We start from the raw sequence: 21,603 nt of genomic DNA, 5'->3' as shown, positions 1-21,603 counted from the left end.
CCACAACTAAAAAGAGAGAGAGAGAAAAAAAAAGGATGAGATATAAAAGGCAAAAGTTGGATAGGAGTTAGAAATGTATGCAAATTACCCAATTTATCCTTTCTTTTTTTTCTTCTAATTAAAGAAGTTTCCATTAGTATTGGTGTGTTATACCTTACTTATTTCCTAATGTTCGATATATATATATATACATAATAAGTCACAATGCAACTATCATTGTAATTATTTTGTTAGCTTTCAACCAAAAGCTAACAAGATTTTTAGTTACATATTTATTATTTAATTAAATAATAAATATGTCATTATATGAGCTATTTATTACTCATTCCTTTTGAATTTGTTAATCTGATTTTGATCTGACACATAGTTTATGAAAGTAACTTAGATTTTGAGAAAAAACATTAAGTGATACTTGAAGTTGTCCCAGATTTTCAAAAAAACACCTAAACTTTGCGTGCGCCCTATTACCCCACAAAACATTCAAAATCACAATAAATACACATTTTTTACACAATATTTCCACTTTGGACAAAAATATCCTTCGAATGTGCAATTTCTTAAAAACAAAAAGTTGGACCCATTATTGATGTATTGAAGGATGCTTTGGTAATTTCCTATGATGAATTCGTTTTGTTTGTTTCTTTTAAATTTATTTTACTATACTAAATAATTGTATAAAAGATTATGAATCACGATAATTAATTACTTAAATATTTAAAAGATATAAAAATATATAAAAGATCTGATTGACTCTTCAAATTTTACCGGTGACACATAAATTGGGACAAATGAAATAATATATATTATTTGAAAATTTCTTAGAAAGTACTATAAATTACAGTAATTAACAACTATAAATATTTCAAAGACAAAAAAAATTGAGTGAATCTCAAAAAAAAATTAGTACTACATAAATTGAGAAAGAAGAAATGACCTCTATTATTTGAAAATGGCGTAAAAGTATTACAAATCATACAATAAGAATTAACAATTTAAAATTTTAAAAGACTTTAATGCTTTATACTTATTCTATTTTCACTTTGGACAAAAATATCCTCCCAATATTGCATATTTTTTTAAACAAAAAGTGGGACCCATTATTGATGTATTCAAGGATGCTTTGGTAATTTTCCTATGATGAATTCGTTTTGTTTGTTGTTTAAATTTTTTAAAAATAATTGTATAAAATATTATAAATCACAATAATTATTTACTTAAATATTCAAAAGATATAAAAATATGTAAAAGATCTTATTAACTCTTCAAATTTTATCGGTGACACATAAATTGGACAAATGAAATAATATATATCATTTGAAAATTACTTAGAAAGTACAATAATTTACAATAGAATATTTTAAAGACAAAAAAAATTGATTGACTCTCGAAATTTTATTAGTACCACATAAATTGAGAAAAAAGAAATAACCTTTATTATTTCAAAATTGCGTAAAAGACATTACAAATCATACAACAATAATTAGCAATTTAAAATGTTAAAAGACATAAAAAAAATTTTACCATAGTTAACAATAATTTAGAATTTAAACTATTTTAAATTAATATTAAAGTTTGATTAACTCTTTAATTTTGTCTTTGTCACATAAATTAAAACAAATGGGCCCTGATGTCTAGTATATATATATAATAAAATACTATGAAATAGGATGTGATGAAAAATGAGGGTTTTGGTGTGGTGGGAGTTAGGATATGGAGAAGAGATAATAAATTTATAGTGTTGTTTATTTAATTTGTTTTTTTTTTCTATTCAATTAAGGAAGTCATTTTTCTCATTTCAAGGAATTTATTTTCTTAAAGAAAATATTTAAAAAAATATTTGACCAATCAAATCTTTAGAAAATTGAAAAATATTTTTTGGAAAAAGAATTCCTCCATACCAAACATTTATGTTTTTTGAGAATATTTAGAAATTTGTTATTTTATCCTTCAAAGTTTTATTCCATTTCACTTTTGTCCATAAAGCTTTTAATCAATTCTAGTGTCGATCTATGTAGAGATAATTATTCAAAGTTAGATCGAAATGGAAAAACTAAAATCAAGATTGAAGAATCAGTCCAATTTTGCCTTGATATAGGCATTAAAGCATAGGTAGAATAACAAACATAATTGCTTTTACTATACTCAATTATTTCAAATTACCAATTCAATGTCAAATTGACTTATATTAGATTGACATCTAATAAGAGTGTAAATTTTAAAAAATTCATTGTAGATCGTTAAAGTATAACAAGGTAAAGAAACACAGAAAAAGATACCTCCGATCTTAACTTTAAGAACAATTATAACCAAGTTGAATTTAAGTTCAATAATCCACAACACAAACCATTAATTCAAGATTGACAAATTGATCTTATGCGTACCCCTACTATCATTAATAATGTAATTAGTGTGAAATTATAGACTATAGTTCTTCATTTATAGATTCCCAAAAATTGGGGAGAGATACGTAAGGTTAGGTTCCCTAATTTCTTCTTTGGCTTTTATTGTCACATTTCAAATTGATATTAATTAAGCCAATAAATATTAACAGAGACGTAAATCTAACTGTTTTAGTTTAATTTTTTTTTTTTTAAAAGGACTTCACGGAATGAGAAGTCAACAAAATTTATTAAACTAAACTCTTCGTTTTTTTATGTACAATAATAAATAAAATAAGTCACACAGCTTGCCTAACTCTGTCCAACTATGTAAAATGAGAAGGCAAGTAGATAAGTTTCTTCAAGAAAGTAAAAATAAAATAAAATCTCGTGGTATTAAATTAAAAATATGTAAATATATTAAAATATCTTTTAACGTATAGTCTTGTTGATATTAAGATCATCAAAATAGAAAGAGACTTGTATTTTGATTATAATTCTATTTTCCTTCTTTCTTGTAGACGTTACACTATTTTCTTATGAATTGTTATGCTTTCTTCAACATGTTCTTCTTCTTTTATTTGGACTTAATACACTCGAATCAACTGCGTTTCAAAATATATTTTTACATTCTTAAAATAAGAGTAATAAGATCTATGTACATTCTACGAGATCTCTACATTCTACTTTCCGTCTCAAAAGAAAATTAAACAAAATGAAGGGCAAGAAGGTAAGTTGAACATAAGAATGGAAAAAGGTAGATTTGGAGTTTTGCAATAAATGTGTGTTGGCACTTGGGTGTATGAAAAGGTAATGAGAGAGAGAAGGAAGACAATAATAAATGGATGGATACAATGGATGAGAAGGAAGACAATAATAAATGGATGGTAGAGCCAGGATCTTAGGGGAGTGCCCAATTGGCCCATTTGGTATGTATAGGGGAAAGAGAAAAAAACAATCATAAATGAGAAAAGGTGGTCTATAATTATTATTTTTGTTTTTTTTCTTGAGGTTTGATCTCATTTTTTTAAAGTTCGATTAATTTAAATTTACACAAGAAAACTCTAGCTTGGAAGATAAAACTAAAAATAATTTTATATTTACAGTACTTGAATTCAATTTTTTATTATTAAGAATGAAGGAATATTTATCAATCTAACACATCATTATTTGGTAAGAAATAGTATATATTTTATGTGTGTTTTTTTTTACTTTTAAGCACTTCTTAAAATTTCGAGGTATTTGAAAAAGTTATAAAATACTTTCTTTTAGGCTAAAATAATTTTAAAATAAATCAAAATTCAAATGACTTATGACTTTTAAGTTTTAACTTATAAATTGCTTTTTATAAGCTCACCCAAATAGGTCCTTATATGACGTTTGGTTTGTAAATAGGAAGTAAGTTATTCTCTCTCTCTCTATATATATGGGATTTGGTTGACGATTAAGAAATCTGCATAATTAATATATGTTTAAGTGATGAAGAAATTTATGTATTATTTTATGTATGATAGAAGGTTGAAAATTAATGCAAGTATAATTACTATATGAATAAATAATTCATGCTTAAAATAAAATATAAATCACTCATAATTAATCCTACATTACTAATATGTGTATAACTCTACCAAATAATTCCCTTAATAATAAAAATGGTATATATAATAACTTCAATAACATGAACATTCAAAATATGGTGGGATGAACGTGATTGTCCAATTAACCATTGTTCAAAATCTTTAATTTTGAATATTGAGAATGCTTTATAAGAAAATAAAAAGATTCTTTTTTTTTATGGATCATACACAATGAAAATTCAAATTATGATCCATACCTCACGAGAATTAATTAAGTGGAGAGGGAGAAAGAGAAAATAATTGTGTGTGGCTTATAAAAATAGCCTTTTAGGTACGCCGTGCTAAATATTCTTCCTCTCTTTAATGGAATCGTTGATTGGTGAGATACTCCATCCGTTACCATTTATATGTTATTATTTTAGATTTACATTTCTTAAAAAAATATATAAGTTTATAATTGTACCCTTATTTAGTATTCTTTTGAAATCAATTTTCAATAAATGAACATAAATTAATTAATTTTGATTAATTAAATTGACCAATGAACATGAATTAATCATTTAGTTTTCTTGTGTTGGTCAAATTCATACTTTCAAGTTTAATAACTCTCAGGATAAAATAGGAAGAATATTGTCATTTATGATTTTGTGAAATGACAAATATTAAGGATCATCAATTTTTAGTTAGGACGACATATAAATAGGAACGGAGAGAGTAAGAGATAACAATTAATAATTAAATGTGCATTTTTTATTCCTCTAATTAGATTATGAATATTAATTAGTCTATGAATATATTTTGTACTAAAATGGTAATATTAACTATCGAAAATAATAAATTGCATAAAATATTTCAATTTATCTCAATTTATAACACCATCGGCTTTTGCTTTCACGTCTTTATCAAATTGCAGTCATGAATTTTATAATATCAATGTTGTTTTCCTTCGATTTTAGCATAATGGAGAGTATATATATAGTTGCATTGCATCCAATTTATTTATCTATAAACAAAATTCATACTGAAAAAAAAAACATAATTCTTAAAACATTAGGGTTGTTTGGTTTACGTAAATAGTTATTTCAGAATTATCATTTTGAAATTATAATTATTAGATTAATTTATCTCATATCTCAAGTAGAATAAAATAATATTAAATTTGAGGGCTTGAAGCATAAATGTATTATGCAATTAATTATATTTTTAATCAAATAAAATATAAATTTAATCTCAAATATAATACGATAATATCACACCTTATCCAATGAACTAAATAACCAGATTTAACATTGTAGGTAGGTGTAACTTCCCTAAGCTCATTCTCGAGTATACTTATGGATCAATAAGTAGATATATTTTATTTATTTATTTTAAAGAAAAGAATAGTGTTTTTTTATATATATTTATTAGGTCATTGTATAGACGGCCAGAATTAATAATATCTTACAAATTACAAGTGTACTTCAAACGAAACCTTTGGTGATCTTCATAAGTTAATTAATATAACTATCAAAGATTAATTAATTATTTTATTGGAACATTAGTAAGTTGCCAATAAGATAGTCTAATAAACAACTAAATATACGACAAAATTCTCCTTTTCTTAACTTGATTTGGTTGGTCATCATCACCATTAATTTATTATAATTGTTAACATCCATATATTGTTATATACTGTGGTAGATTTTGACATTTATTAGAATATAGTTTCTTTATTATCAAGCACGTTATTGAAATAGTTTCTTAACTAAGCATTTTAGAATCAGAAAAAAAAAAACTTGCTTTTCTTGAAACTTCTTACTCCCTGTGTTACTTTTTAGTTGTCATGTTGTACTTTTCGAGAGTTAATTTGACTATTTTTCAAAGGTAAATTAGATTACATTAATTCGATATTTTTAAATAAAATTTTAAATATTTAAAAATTATACAAAAAGTACTATAAATTGTAACTTTTTTTTATATCAATATGATTTTAAAATACATCTCGAAATGTTAGTTAAAAATCTTAATGAGATCATTGAATATTATTATGTGATTATAAATTAGTAGCTCAGATCAAAAAGGAAGTTGCAGAAAGGATATTTGGAATACTTTGATACAAAAACTTCTTTGGACTTTTGTGGTAATTAGATGACAACTGACAAGTGTGGTTCGTGGATGGTTATGGGAAAATTATTCATATAAAAAGACGGGAAAATTTCATAGCAAAGTATTTTTCAAAATAACGCTCTATGGGTATAATTTATATAATTATATTTTATGGGTATAGTTTAGTTTGCTATTAAACATTTATTTTGTGTATAACATTTTTTTGGTTAAAAAATTATACAATATTTTATTTTGAGTAACTTTCACATATAACAATAATAAAAACCATATATGTATGTTATAACTATAGTCATAATTGTACTTCATAACAAATTTTATGTTTGTTATGGAGCTTTTGATTTGTATAATTCGCTAGATACATTCAATTTTATATAAATTGTTCAGTTTTGTATAAATTCATTTATACATTGTAATTTTATAGAATAAGATCTGTATTTGTATAATTATAAGTGTATATGACGAAAATATATGTATTTGTATTTGTATTTGTATATATACTTTTCTCTCACTTTATACAAACACAAACACATTTTATACATTTTATATCGAAATGTATAAAATGACTAATTATATACCAAAAATAACTAATTGTATATCAAACCAGATGACTAAAAAGACCTCATGGGGAATATTTAAACTTTATTCGAAACCTTAATAACTAAGAATAGTCAAATTTAAACCTCCATTAACTACAGACAAATGACTCTTTTAAGGTATATTTATTGATAGATATATTTTACCTAATAAGGTTTTGAGGCCACACATTATCTATTAATAAATATAAAAAATATATATATTATGAATATACTAGATTATAATTTTTCAGTAGCTGCTTATAAACAGCTTCTTGAAAAAACCTACAAACAACTAGTAAATACTTTGTCAGCACTTTACAAGCTAGTACTTTCTATTCTTCTATAAATAGAAAAAAAAATTAACTCATCATTTTATAAGAAGAAAAAAATGAAAAGAAATAACTCATCATTATTGTTTTGTATTTTTTTTAATTATTATTATTATTTGATATTAGTGGTGCAAAATTCAAACACGTTAAAAGTGACGGTGATCGCCCAATGTTGGGGGATTTCACACATATGTTCAACTCAAACTTTATTATATGAAAGTTATTAAATTATTTTAAATATAAATAAAAATAAAAATAAAAATAAAAATAAAAATATATAAATGTGATTGGTTCGTGAGATACACTCTTTTTAATTTAAAATTGGTGTCGAATATTTTCTTCATTTATATTTTACTTAATCTTTGTTGACTTGATATTTTCTTTAAAAAAATATTATTAGGAATTTATTCTATTATTATTTATAATTATATTTTAAAAATTTAAGCTTAACTACTACATTTAAGCTTAATATTCACTCCAATCCATAATAAGCATCCACCTAGACTTTTTATTTTTGTCTAAAATAAGGGTATATTTACTTAATTGTGTCTATTTTCATAATTGTGTATATTTACATAATCAAGAAAGATTTTTTTAAATTCAAATTTTCTCTTTATTGCATATCCTTAAGAATTTTTTTTAATTACTTTAATTTTCTATGATATTATTAAATAGATACAATATGAAGAATATTTTGATTAAAATATCTACTTTCTTCTAGTAGTTACGTAGTAGAGGTTTTCTAAATTACTTTAATTTTCTATGATATTTTATTAAATAGATAAAATATGAATAATATTTTAATCAAAATATCTATATTTTTCTAGGAGTTACGTAGTACTTTTTTTATCGTAATGAGTAAGCTAAAAGCTAGCTGAACATTTATTACGAATAATAAAAGCAATATTTTAAAAAACATATTTCTTAATTTACTAAAATTGACAAATAAGAGGATTTTTTAAATTTCTTTTTACAATAAAATAGACAAATAATCTAGAGGGGAGAGGGTAGTCCAAAGGATTATTTTTTTGACAACATGTATAAAATAATATAAATATAATCTTATAATTACCGTATAAAAACATATAATAGACTGTCAATTAAAATAAATATAACCAAAATATGAAAAAAAAGAAAAAGGAAGAAAGATATAATAACAAATCAATTATGCTGAAACATCAATTATGGTGAAACATAATAGAAAATATATAACAATAACACTCATATGCAATACAATAATTCAAATAAGAAATAACAAGTACGTAATAATAAAATGGAAAGACAAGCTCAAAAATAATTTTTAGAAAAACAAGTTTTTACAATAAAATCCAAAGACAAGGTCGGAATAATGAGTAATAAATTTGAGATTAAGTATAGGTGTATTTAATACTATATATTATTTCAAAATTACACAAAGAAGTAATCAGAAAAAGTTAGGTGATGAGTCTGAATCATAGAAAAGTTAGTGGACCCAAATGAGTTGACGACAGATCAATGGTGTGAAGCTGCAAAAAGCTGTTTTTATCGTTTTCTTAAGGTATGATAATGCTAAATGACCGGAAAATTTGGCCGACTAGAAATGTAAAAAAATTATATAATAATATTTTTTTATTTTAAAATAAACTGATCTTAAATTAGAAGGTATTAAAGTTAAAAGGATAAAAGTGTTTAAAAAAGATAAAATAATATAGGTAAAATATCATTCTGACGAAATTCTGGCTAGAAGAATTCTTCCTTATATATATTTATTTCATTTTTGTTCTTATCTCACGTCATAGCCACGACGAAACTCCCTTTTGAACGCATATATAATATTTTATTGAAATTAAAATTTTATATATTATAAATTTTTTTTTACCGTAAATACCACTATATCAAAGTATTATAATTATATATAAAATTAATTATTTAGATGGTGTAACTTCAACTATTTTATCTTGATTGAAATATTGTTTTTGGTGGTTGATCAAAAAAGTAAATTGCTTGTACTTTTTTTGGAAAACATCCCATAAGTAGGCGTTTGGCAATGCGATACTATATCACGATATGAAATCGTGAGATGTAATCCGTTTGGACATGCGATTTTATGCTGATTCCATCTCATGATTTCATATCATGAGATGTGATTCCATATTCTTCAAAAACCATGATATGAGAATTCCATATCATGATTTGAGATATTTTTAATATAAAAATTGATCAACAAATTTATATTTTGTTAAAACAACCCACATTTATATATATTAACCATTTATTTCATATGTAAATGAAATTTATAATCACATCATTACTTTTTAAAATTTATTATTCTCACCAACATATAGTTACTTTAACTCACACCAATCGATTGTTGAGTAATAAATTTGTTCTCTTCATTTACTCCAACACCTAATTTATTACTTCTACCGTTCTGTATTTAATACAACTCAAAGTAACAATGTTGGTTTGTCTTCTCAATCACATGATCAAGAAATGCAAGTTCAACGTGAGGAAATTGTCCGTACTATGTGGGAGGATTATATTAAAGACTTGTACACTACAATTTATGTTCAATTTTTTTTATTGAATTAAAGTTAAATGAAACAGTTACTTAAGTGGAGAACAAATAACTTTGTAATAATTTATTAGGCGATTTTATAAATTTTTGCTTATTTGGTAAGATAGAATAAACAATTGGGGCTATTTTAATAGTTTTACAACTTATGAGATTCTTATGTTTATGATAATATATATAACATAAAAAAATTCATATTGTATGTCCAAACAAAATTTCAATTTCATCTCATAATTCCATATTATGATATCATATCATGATTCCATATCATGGTATCATAACGCATGGCCAAACGGGCAATGTATGTAGGTTATTATTGAAACGTCTTTTAAATAATTGAAGTCATTCTTTATTGTATGAAAATGTATAAGTTACTGATCATATTGTAATTATCATTTTATCCATCGTAAAAAATCAAAATCAAGCTTTAGCCTATCAAATCATATTAGATTAATTTCGTATAATATAATATACTAATATCTTTTAAAATTTTTAAAAATCCTGTTATCCAATCGAAATTTTTAATATCGATTTCGTATCGTATCGTACTATGCCTATGTATTCACTATTTGAATAGCTTTTCTCAAGCGTAGGAATCTCTGCGGACTGCGGCGATGTTCACGTGATAATTTTACGCATGCATAAAGCAAAACTCTTTTGCTGACATTTCAAACAATTGTTGTCTTTGCTATGTTTGTTAGTATGAATTTTCCACTTTTTCAAAAATTTCTTTAAAAATATGTTGAATTGATTCTTGGAATTGACTTTCTTCCATAAAGATAAGATTCAAATTTGAAAAAGTGATTTTTTGATTAGCTTGTTAGTTAGGTATTTGACCAACTAATTTGAAGTTTTTGGATGTAAATCTTATTAAAAGGTAAGATTTCAATTAGTACAAGTTTGTGATTTCAGTTTCTTAAAAAATAATTTAAACATAACTCATAAGTTTAGATTTTTTTAATGTATATTTTACTTGGTTAATTCAAGAGTACAAGTTTTACAAATAATTTACTATACATCTTCTATAGTAAAACATAACTCATAAGTTTTACATTCATGTAATATTTTAAAAAATACATTAATACACAACTTGAGATATCATAATCTTTAAAATTTCCTATCATTTAAATTTTTTACAAAAATCTCCTTTCGGATACATCCTTATTCTCTCTCGCATACATCTCTATCCTCTCTCGGATACATTCATGAGCTATGTGTCCGCAGGTTTTTTGATGTATCCGAGATTCTATAATTTTAAAGGATTTTTGTAATTTGAAATAAAATAGAAATATGATGTAATTAGATTTTAACATTGTGAGATTGATGTAATTTTTACGATCTTTTATATATAAGTCCTACAATTGTTTTACGATGTAAAAATCACAAAAGGATTGGGCCGACTGATTAGTTGGTGGGCTAGTTTAAGTTTGGGCCAGATACATGTTATTGCCTGTCTTTTCCAAGACTTGGCCCAAATCAAAGTCTGGTTGTTCTCTTATTCATGAGTCACTTGAACTTTTGACCATATATTTTACCGTTATTTAATTTGAGTAAATTTTAGGTTTAGCAAACATAAAAATCATATTTGTATGCTATAACTATAGTTTGTATAATTGCGCTCCATAGCAAACATAAAGTTTGCTATGGCTATTAATCTGTATATTTCGGTATACATATACATAAAAAATATGTATTTGGGTCTATTTGTATATTTCGGTATACAAATGGGTCCTACATTTGTATATTTTGGTATACAAATGGGTCCTGCATTTGTGTATTTCGGTATATAAATGGGTCATGTATTTGTATATTTCGGTATACAAATGGGTCCTGCATTTGTATATTTCGATATACAAATGGGTCCTGCATTTGTATATTTCGATATACAAATGGGTCCTGCATTTGTATAGTTCGGTCTATTTTTATATTTCGATATACAAATGGGATGACAAAAAACATGGAATGTTTGCTGCGAATTACAAATAAAAGAAACTATGACTATAACATTTAATTTGAATTAAAAATTTGCTCTTTCATACAATTTTCCCTTTAATTTTTATCCCTCATAATAAATAATTTTTTTCGGACATAAGTTCATATTTTCATATTTTAATAACCACAATTTTTGCCTGAATATGAGTTCACTTTCTAAAAAGCTTCTCTCTCAAGGCAAGGGTTGAAACAAATCCAATTCCTGGTTTCCTGTGATCCTTATATTAATCATAAATTATTAATCTAGGCATGATATTAAGAATTTTCAATGATTTTGAACAAATAAATCATTTTAGGAACAGTTACATCTATTAATCACAAACTTTTTATAATTGAAAAAACTTTTTATATTAAAGAATTAAGAAAAAAAAATACTTTTACAATTAGATACACATTAATTGTGAATGTATTTTATTTAATGGCAATGCAATGATAAATATGAATATTTATAACTTACACTCTATTTAAATTTTGTGAAAGACTTTAGTGACTTTGAATATATCTGTGACAACAAATATTATCGCTTAACTGAAAATTTATTGCACGAAATTAAATATCTCTTTTAGTATAGTGACAGTCATTGCAATAATTTAGGATCAAATACAAATTCGAAGAATCATCCAGAATTCACATGTGTATATGCATATTTATTAGTATAATGTTTATAATACTTAGATACTGTGTACATATTTTGTAAATTAGATGTGCCAAGGCATTGAGCTGTAATTTTCCTTAATTCAAGATTGGATCAAACTGAGCAGTGGCATATTGTTTTTGACGTTGTATCGGTCTGATTTCAATTGATGAAATATATAAATATAAACAACGGAGTGTTGAAGCAAAAAACTAGAATTATATACTTATAATTTTAATTTAGAATATAATCGAGAAAAATGTGATCCAAGAGTTTTTCAGACATTGATACTTGTGGAAAAATATTACCCATTGATTTAAGAACTAAGTGTAAAATTATCCATTAATTTTATAAAGTGGACAAGTATTATTGGACATCCCCAAATAATATAGTGGACAAGTATGGTTGGATAGAGAAAGTAATATTATTCATGAAAGGAAAAATCAATATTCTCAAATTAATTTATTTAGGGCTTTGAAAAATTCTTAGAAAATTCACAAGAAACTAAATTACCGATAAATTTCCTTGTATAACCCCTCTAAAAATATCCTCAGATAATTCACACTTTTCTTGTGAAAGGTAAAATAATGTCAACTTAAAAATTTAATTATTATTATTTTTGCTAAATGTTTTCGAAATAAAAACTATCAAAGGTTCTTTGACTAACCTACAAAACAAAAGCGGAGTTGCTATAAAAGGTTCTTTTGACTAACCTATAAAACAAAATAAGTAATTTTTGCATAATTTTAAAAAATAAGACAAAGTTAAATATCTATCGAGCTTCAATATAAGTACCGGACACCATATGAAAATTAAAGTAGAAAAAATATCAGTAGATACTAAGGAAATACATTTTGAATTCTTGGCTATTGGACCTCATATAAAATTCACAAATAGTTACTTTCATATAATTGAAAAATAATTGTTATTGTTAAATTATAAATATCATAATATTTAACAACCGTCAGTAGACAGGATATTTTTTAGCTAGTTGAATGACATTTTTCAAGCTAAAATCATAATGAAGATTGAAGAAGATATTTTGAACCAAAAACGTAATAAAAAGAAAAATTGACATATTTCAAATAGTTTACGATATTTTTGGCCTTCACCCAAAATATCTCTAAAATGTCAATTTTATCTTCTCTGTCACCTTTACGTCGTTTTATACTTTTATTAATGTTTTTCCACCTCGAGCCTTGAATATTGCATCCAATCACTTTTCAAGTTTCTCCACATATATTGCAAGGTTTAAAGAAAACAAACACAATCCCTTGATTTTTATTATATGTTTATTGTTTACACAAATTGACGGATAAGATCGATTTTTAAAGTGTCAAATTACAGTTAAAGAGTATAAATAAAAACGATGAAAATATTTTATCAAAAAGAGTATGTGTGGTTATGTGTAGAATTGTCTAAAGTCATAGAAAGTATTGCGTTCAATTTCAAGGAGTTGCATTTTTAATGAATATTTTTGAAAACCCGATTCTCGAATTTGACTCAATTTTTAGTAGTGTTTTCATGTTTATGGGACAAACTACAACTTAAAATATTTAAATTACATATCTAAACAAAACTTTAACTTCAAATCAATTTGATTTCAAATCATGAATTTTATATTACATGTGGCTAAACTTCAACTTCAACTAGAATGAATAATAAAAGAGGAATTTTCGCAAATAGCCACTATAATAAACTTAATTATGCTCCATAGCTATAGTTTGCATATTTACGGGTTGTAGCTACACAGTTTAACCTGTCTCGTTTGTATAATTCGCGGGTACGTTTGTATAATTGAGTTATTTTTTTATTTGTTTTGTATAAATTCAAAATAACGAATTTATACAAACACAAACATTTGAACTTTTAACAGTTTTATAAATTATATTATACAAAAATTATATAAATTAAAATGTAATTCTCAAATTATTGAGGTTTGTGTACTCTATACTTTTCTTTTAAATCACCCGTACACAATATAGATAGATTCTGTATTGAATATCTCAAACTTGCCGAGTAAATGACTATTTCTTATTACATCCGTACATAATATAGATAGATTCTATCTAAATATCTCTTTATATTTTTGTTCTTTAGTGGTTACCTAATCTACTCCTTCATGTGGACATGTAAGGTTAGAAATGCAATAGCTTTTGTTTTTTTGTTTTTATGTAACTTTATGATTATTTTACTCACTTTTATTTAATAGATGATACGAATCACAACAATCACTCAATCTAATGGCTTCTTCATCTTCCATTAATTCTATCTGTTTAAGTCTTGATGACCAGAGTAGCAAAACTCTCACAACTACAACACTCTCATCATTCTTTGCAAAACCTTATTCTCCGCGTTTGTTGAAGAGAAGGCGTAGTCAAAGTTTCCACGTCTCATGCAATGCTAATGAGCACGACCAAAATATTAAAGCAAATATCGATAGGAGAAATGTGCTTCTTGGTTTAGGAGGGCTCTATAGTGCTTCCAATCTTGCACCATTAGCCTTTGCTTCTCCTATACTGCCGCCTGATCTGAAATCATGTAGTAAAGCCACGAAATCGGGGAGTAAAGATCTAGTAGAATATAGTTGTTGTCCTCCTACACCAAAGGACTTGAACAACATTCCATATTACAATCTTCCTCCCATGTCTAAGCTCCGTAAACGTCCTGTTGCTCAAGACGTGACTAAGGAATATATTGCTAAGTACCAATTGGCAACTAAAAGAATGAAGGAACTAGACAAAGACGATCCTCGTTCATTCATGCAACAAGCCAACATTCATTGTGCTTATTGCAATGGTGCTTACAAATTCGGTGATGAAGTTTTACAAGTTCATCAATCATGGCTTTTCTTTCCGTTTCATAGATGGTACTTATATTTCTACGAGAGAATATTGGGAAAACTCATTGATGATCCAACTTTCGCTTTACCTTATTGGAATTGGGATCATCCAAAAGGTATGCGTTTACCTCCCATGTTCGATCGTGAAAATACTCCCCTTTATGATGCAAGACGTAATCCACACGTCCGTAATGGAACCATAATCGATTTTAGTTCTCCTAGAGACGAAGTTACTACTGATGTTGGGCAAACGGTGACTAACAACTTAACGTTAATGTACCGTTCAATGATAACTAATGCTGCATGCCCTTTGCAATTCTTTGGTGCTCGTTACGTCCTTGGGAATAACGATTCCAAAGGTCAGGGAACTATTGAAACCATCCCTCATACTCCGGTCCACATTTGGGCTGGTACTGTAAGAAATACGGATTTGGGTGGTGGTAAACTGTCATTAGGTGAAGATATGGGTAATTTCTACTCAGCCGCTTTAGACCCGGTTTTCTATTGCCACCACGCCAATGTGGACCGAATGTGGAAAGTATGGAAAGGATTAGGCGGGAAAAGAAGGGATATCATAGATACAGATTGGTTGAACTCCGAATTCTTTTTCTATGATGAAAACAAAAACCCTTACCGTGTGAGGGTAGGAGACTGTTTGGATACGAAGAAGATGGGTTATGATTACGCGCCAGCAGCCATCCCATGGATCAACTGTAGGCCAACAAGAAAGGGACGAGAAGGGAAAGTGGATGTAACAAACATCAAGCCAGCAAACAAAGTATTCCCAATTGCTAATCTCAACAAAGCCATTTCGTTTTCCATCAATAGGCCAACTACGTCAAGGAGTCAAAAGGATAAAGACGAAAAAGAAGAGGTGCTAATATTCAAGGGATTAAAGTATGATACTAGCAAGTATATAAGATTTGATGTGTTCCTGAACGAGGATGAGGATGTAAATACAGATGAGCTTGATAAGGTGGAGTTCGCGGGGAGCTATGTCAACTTGCCCCACGTTCATGCACATAATAAGAAAAATGATTCTGATGAGATGTTTCAGCTAGGCATTACTGAACTGTTAGAGGACATTGAACTAGAAGATGACGATACCATTACGGTAACTGTGGTTCCTAAAACGGGTGGAGATGTGATCTCCATCCAAAGTGTGGCTATTGAATTGCTCGATGGTTAAATTAAATCATTAATGTTTGTTAGAATATCTCACATACTCCATCTTTTCTAATTTATGTGTAATCTTTTTATTCTTAATGAAACGATTTATTATTGCAAAATATCTACGTCCCTTTCTTTTGCTAAATTCATATGGTGATATACAAAACTCTAGAAAATAAGACATGCCATGTGAACAATAAAACAAGATTCAATGCAGAATGGTGGAATCTATCTAACATTTCAAAACTATAAGTTCTACTGGTCACATTTGACATATTAATTATTTTTTAAAAATTATTATTCAAAACATAATACTAAATATTACTATTTAATATGAGCGCGCTTTTGGTACAAGCCTTATATCAATCATTATTATTATCTTTTAAGAGTCATGCTATGTATAATGAATACTAGATAAGTATTGTCCGTGCAAAGCACGGGTTCAACGTGTAATTTTATTCGTGATCTACAATTGATTAATATAAGTGAGACAATCACATATAGACACCATTATATAAAATAAATAAAAATACTATTATCTTGAACATAATATAGTAATCAAACGTGTTATCGATATATTTTGTAATGCAATAGCCAAACATGTTATCTATATATTTTGTGAATGCCATTCTATTGAAATATTGTTTTTAAAGTGAAATATTTAAGTTGAACATTATACATATGAGAGTACTAATTACATTTATATAATACTATTTATAAATTAGTTAATAACAAATATATGCTTTTGATCAAAATTATCTGTTACATTTGAAATGAGGATGAAATATCAGTATTCTAATAATTCTAGAGAGTCTAGATTTAATCAATTCAAACAAAAATAACATTTATTTTATCTTTCCATTAAATATCAGCTAAAATATACATAAAAAATGACCAAGTACGATCTCAAATTATTTGAAGTAAATTATATGTTACTACAAAAAAATGCTCAATTTGTAGCAATTTATTTGTGGAAGTTTTAAAAACCTCCGCTATTAATTTATTTCGTGACGTTTATTCTAACCCCTACTAAATAAATCTTGTTTTGACAATTTTATTGAGGAGGTTTGAAAATTGCCGCAATTTTATATTATTCCTTACAATTATTAACCCCCATAAATTTATAAATTGATTAATTTTAGAAATAATATATTTTATATATATTTTTTATTTTTGATATATCATAAATACTCATATTTTATAATTTATAACAAATAACAATGAAATTTAACTCATATACACGTCATTATCTTTCTTCAATTTAATAAGATGGTAACTTTATGACCCTATACATTGTATCTATTTTATTATATATATTAAGTTACTATCAAAATATTATTTGTCTATTCAACTTCATTTAGTGTTTTATTTTATAGAGTTTAAGTTTTGTGCACTGTCAATGTAGTAAATTTTTACATCATCAGGTAACTTACTTTAATAAAATATTATAACTATAAAAAAGAAAAGAAAATAATATCAACCATTTACTAAAAAGAGAAGAAGAAGAATATCAATAGTTGAGTCCTATTTGGATTCTAACCAAATATAATTCCGTAATTAAATTATTTTCTTTCTAAGATTAATACAATAATTAGGTTTATCGTAGGTTTTCCCTTAAGATCATTGCTCATGTAATTCTTCAAACATCATACTTTCTGAACCTAGTAAGAAATAATTTTTAGAACGTCAAACATTCTGAAACTTGACAAGCTTCTTCTACTCAACGGTATGTCGCGAGAACAAATTTCTTATATTTTCTTGTTTATAAGCATAAAAAAACTCCTTTTGGACAAATCTTCATTAGCAAAATAATTCAATGTACTAAAAATAGGTGAATATGGCGTCGAGAGAGGTGAATATTGCATTTAAAGTATTGTCATATCGTCTCTAATTCTTCTGTTCTACTCCAAGTTATTGGGAAGAAATTTTATTAGTTGAACTTTCACTACTGAATATATTTTCTAAAGGAAGTGTTGAATAATAAATAGACATATTCATAATTTTAAGTTATCTAACATTCATAAATGTATTTTGCAGCATCAATGGAAAACTCAAATTTAGATGAGCAACATACAGAAGTTGAAATTTCATTAGAAGAAAGTGATAGGGAAGAAACAAGACAGATTGTTTCCGAAATAGGAGTTGGAAATTCGAGAGACCCCTATATCGGTAAGGAGTTTCAGTCACTTGATGATTCATTTAAATTTTATCTCAATTATGCTCATCGTAGCGATTTTAGTGTACGTCGAGGTCGTATGACTAAGTCAAGAAAAGATAAATCAATAATTGGTCAAGAGTTTGTCTGTTCAAAGCAAGGATTTCGTTCAAAGAAAAATTTAGAAAGTAATAAACCACGAGATGAAACCAAAGAAGGATGCAAAGTGTTGTTATATATGTCAAAGAAAGAAGAAGGTAATTGGGTTGTTTGTAGGCTTGTTGCTAAGCATAATCATGAACTTGCATCTCCAAATAGTCAAAATTCTTGCGATCAAAAAGAAAAAAATCTGATGCCCAAAAAAATCTTATTGATTTACTTGATAACTCTGGAGTTCGTCCAAGTAAAATAGCATCAGTGTTGATGAATCAAGCTGGGGGTGTAGATTGATTGAATTTAACAAGTCAAGATATCCAGAATTATTTGCAAACTAGAAGACAAAAAGATCTTGAAAAAGGAGATGCACAATTAATGCTACAATATTTCCAAAGGCGTCAATTTGGAAATCCAGGTTTCTTTTATGCAATTCAAATGGATGTAGATGGTCATTTAGCTAATTATTTTTGGGTTGATGCTAGATCTAGGATTGCTTATAAGAATTTTGGGAAAGTAGTTGTTTTTTATCCTACATATCTGACAAATAAATATAAGATGCCTTTTGTTCCATTTACTGGAGTTAACAATCATTATCAGTCTATTTTGTTTGGTTGTGCTCTACTTTGGGATGAAACTCAAGACACTTTTGAGTGGTTACTTCGTACTTGGCAAGAGGCAATGTTCGGAGTTACGCCTCATACAATCATAACAGATCAAGATTCTGCCATAACAAATGCAATTGCAACAGTATTTCCTAACACTAAATACCATTTTTGTATGTGGCACATAACAAAGAAGATTCCAGAATATTTAAGTCATGTTTATCATCAGTATGCTGATTTTAGTAGCAAGTTTAGTTGGTGTATTCATGGTACAACCACTCCTGAGGAATTTGAAACAATGTGGATAGAAATAATGGAGATGTATAATTTAGGAGAAAATAGTTGGTTGCAGAGAATATATGCAATTCGTGAAAAATGGATACCAGCATATGTGCGTACTACTTTTTGTGCAGGCATGTCAACAAGTCAAAGAAGTGAGAGTATGAACAAATTTTTTAAAGATTATTTGAATTCTAGTACTCCAATGAGTATATTTGTGGTGCAATATGATAAGGCTATTGATGCTAGATATGATAAAGTAAGGGAGAAGGATTACAAGACAAAATATTCAAGGCCTATCTTGAAAACTTTGTATCCTATGGAGGATGAAGCGGCGAAGGAATATACAAGAAAGATATTTCAGATTTTTCAAGAAGAACTAATTCAATCTCAAAAATTTATCTCTGAAAAGATTGAGGTTAAGGACGGAATAAACATCTATAAAGTGCATCAACTTCAACGACAAAAGCCGACATATATCGTTAGTTTGGATCTTGCATTGAAAAGAGCTGTTTGTTCATGCCACAAATTTGAGTTCATGGGAATTCTATGTAGACATGTACTAATGGTATTTATGAAGAAGCAGATTCACTCACTTCCGACATATTATTTATTAGATCGATGGAGTAGAAATGCAACCAAAGAAAGAGCTAATGATCCACCAAATGAAACAAAAAATTTGAAATCTTCTACCTTATGGTTTAATAACATTATGATACATTCTATTGGGCTATCTGAATGAGCTACAAAGTCTGAAAAACATTATCAATTTGCACATCAAAGATTATTGCGATTGTGTGAAGAACTTGATGAACTTTCTTATGAATCAGAGGAAGATTGTGTTGTATCAGGTGGTCCAGGTAGTGAAAAATATTGTGAAATAATATCATGTGAACAAAGTCAAGATACTACTCTGCTTGACCCTCCAGTAGCGGCAACTAAAGGGCGTCCAAGATCTTTGAGAATGAAAGGTGCTTTGAAGTTACTCAAAAGACCAAAAAAGTTACTTCTCAGAAGCAAAAAAGGCAAACGAAAAGTATGAAATTTAAGAGAAAGGAAACAAGGTAATTTCACTTTACACAATAAATATTATTTCTATTGCGAGTTATTGTTGTTATAACTTCTAAAATTTTATGTGCAGTTCAAATTATAATGTCGAAGTCGAGCAGAATGGTACAACAATATCTAACGAGGCTCATTCAATGGTAATTTTTTGTATACTAGCTTATGTCAGTTGGCTTACTTTTCATATACCTTCTTCTTCAACTAACAAAATTCTTTCAAATCTTATCATTTAATTTGTCAGCAGTTTCAACAATATCCAGAATATTATCAAGGATTTATTGAGAACACTGATTGTGCTTATGCCACATCATTTACGGTAAAGAACTATTCATTTTTTATTCTATCGTTTATATATTATGTACATGCTAAAGTGTGTGTTGATGAATTATAACTCTTCCTTTCAGGAGTTGATGAAAGCAGCTTCAACTCCATTCCAACAACACCATCCTAGTTAGTGAGTAAGAAGATGAAGGATTTGGAGATTTGAGAATATAGGAAATAAGAAGAAGCAGTTATTTAGATTTTAGTTTATTAGTTTTCTTTGAAATTTTTTAACTTTTGAATAGTACTTTCATTGTTTATTTTGACATGTATATGGGATAAAATTATATGCTTGTATTGCAGTTTGTCCTCTATTTTTGGGTCAACTAAATTATATTTTTTGTTACGTGTGAAAATAGATGCACTTTATATCATTCGAAAGTGAGCGTAAAATGTAAGATTCCTTTACAAATCAACAAATTTTACTCTAAAAATAGCTGATGTTATAACATGTGTTGTCGAAAACCTTAATAAAAACTAGTTGTGCCATAATACAATTATATACAGATAGTTTTCTGGTGGTGTAGAAAACTTGTTCCTTCACGATATGCAGACTTATATGATGATCCAGATGTGGTTGAACTTTTTACTTCATCCTCCTCCCCAACCAGCTGTTAATAGCATCATGAGTCTATGAGTTTCCTCTTCATTGCTTAGTTTCAAAGATGTAAAACTTGAGATATATATATGTCAAAGATCATAAATATAATTAAAATCACTTATTCGATAAATTTTTATTGATAAATAGTATCAGAATGATATACATGAATCTGAACTTATATTAGAATACATACTTAGATTCTAACAAGTCCAACAAGTTTGTCATACATAGAATGAAACTTAAATTTCATACAATAGTACAAAT

General features: G+C 27.0%; 1 protein-coding gene and 1 pseudogene across 1 annotated transcript; both read left to right on the top strand.

Moving 5' to 3' along the window:
- Nucleotides 1-14,391: 14,391 nt before the first annotated feature.
- LOC125826521 (polyphenol oxidase E, chloroplastic-like) lies at nucleotides 14,392-16,279 on the top strand. Its single transcript, XM_049505872.1, has one exon. It carries the CDS (start codon nucleotides 14,392-14,394, stop codon nucleotides 16,177-16,179), a length of 1,788 nt encoding a protein of 595 aa, XP_049361829.1. The 3' UTR covers nucleotides 16,180-16,279.
- Nucleotides 16,280-19,488: 3,209 nt separating this feature from the next.
- On the top strand, nucleotides 19,489-20,872 carry LOC125826304 (protein FAR1-RELATED SEQUENCE 5-like; annotated as a pseudogene).
- The last annotated feature ends 731 nt before the right edge of the window (nucleotides 20,873-21,603 follow it).

The sequence above is a fragment of the Solanum verrucosum genome, unplaced genomic scaffold, assembly GCF_900185275.1.
Source record: "Solanum verrucosum unplaced genomic scaffold, falcon-dt-bn FXZP01000060.1, whole genome shotgun sequence".
Lineage (NCBI taxonomy): Eukaryota > Viridiplantae > Streptophyta > Magnoliopsida > Solanales > Solanaceae > Solanum > Solanum verrucosum.
The sequence above is the reverse complement of the archived record's forward strand: the minus strand, read 5'-3'. Positions and strand labels throughout refer to the sequence as shown.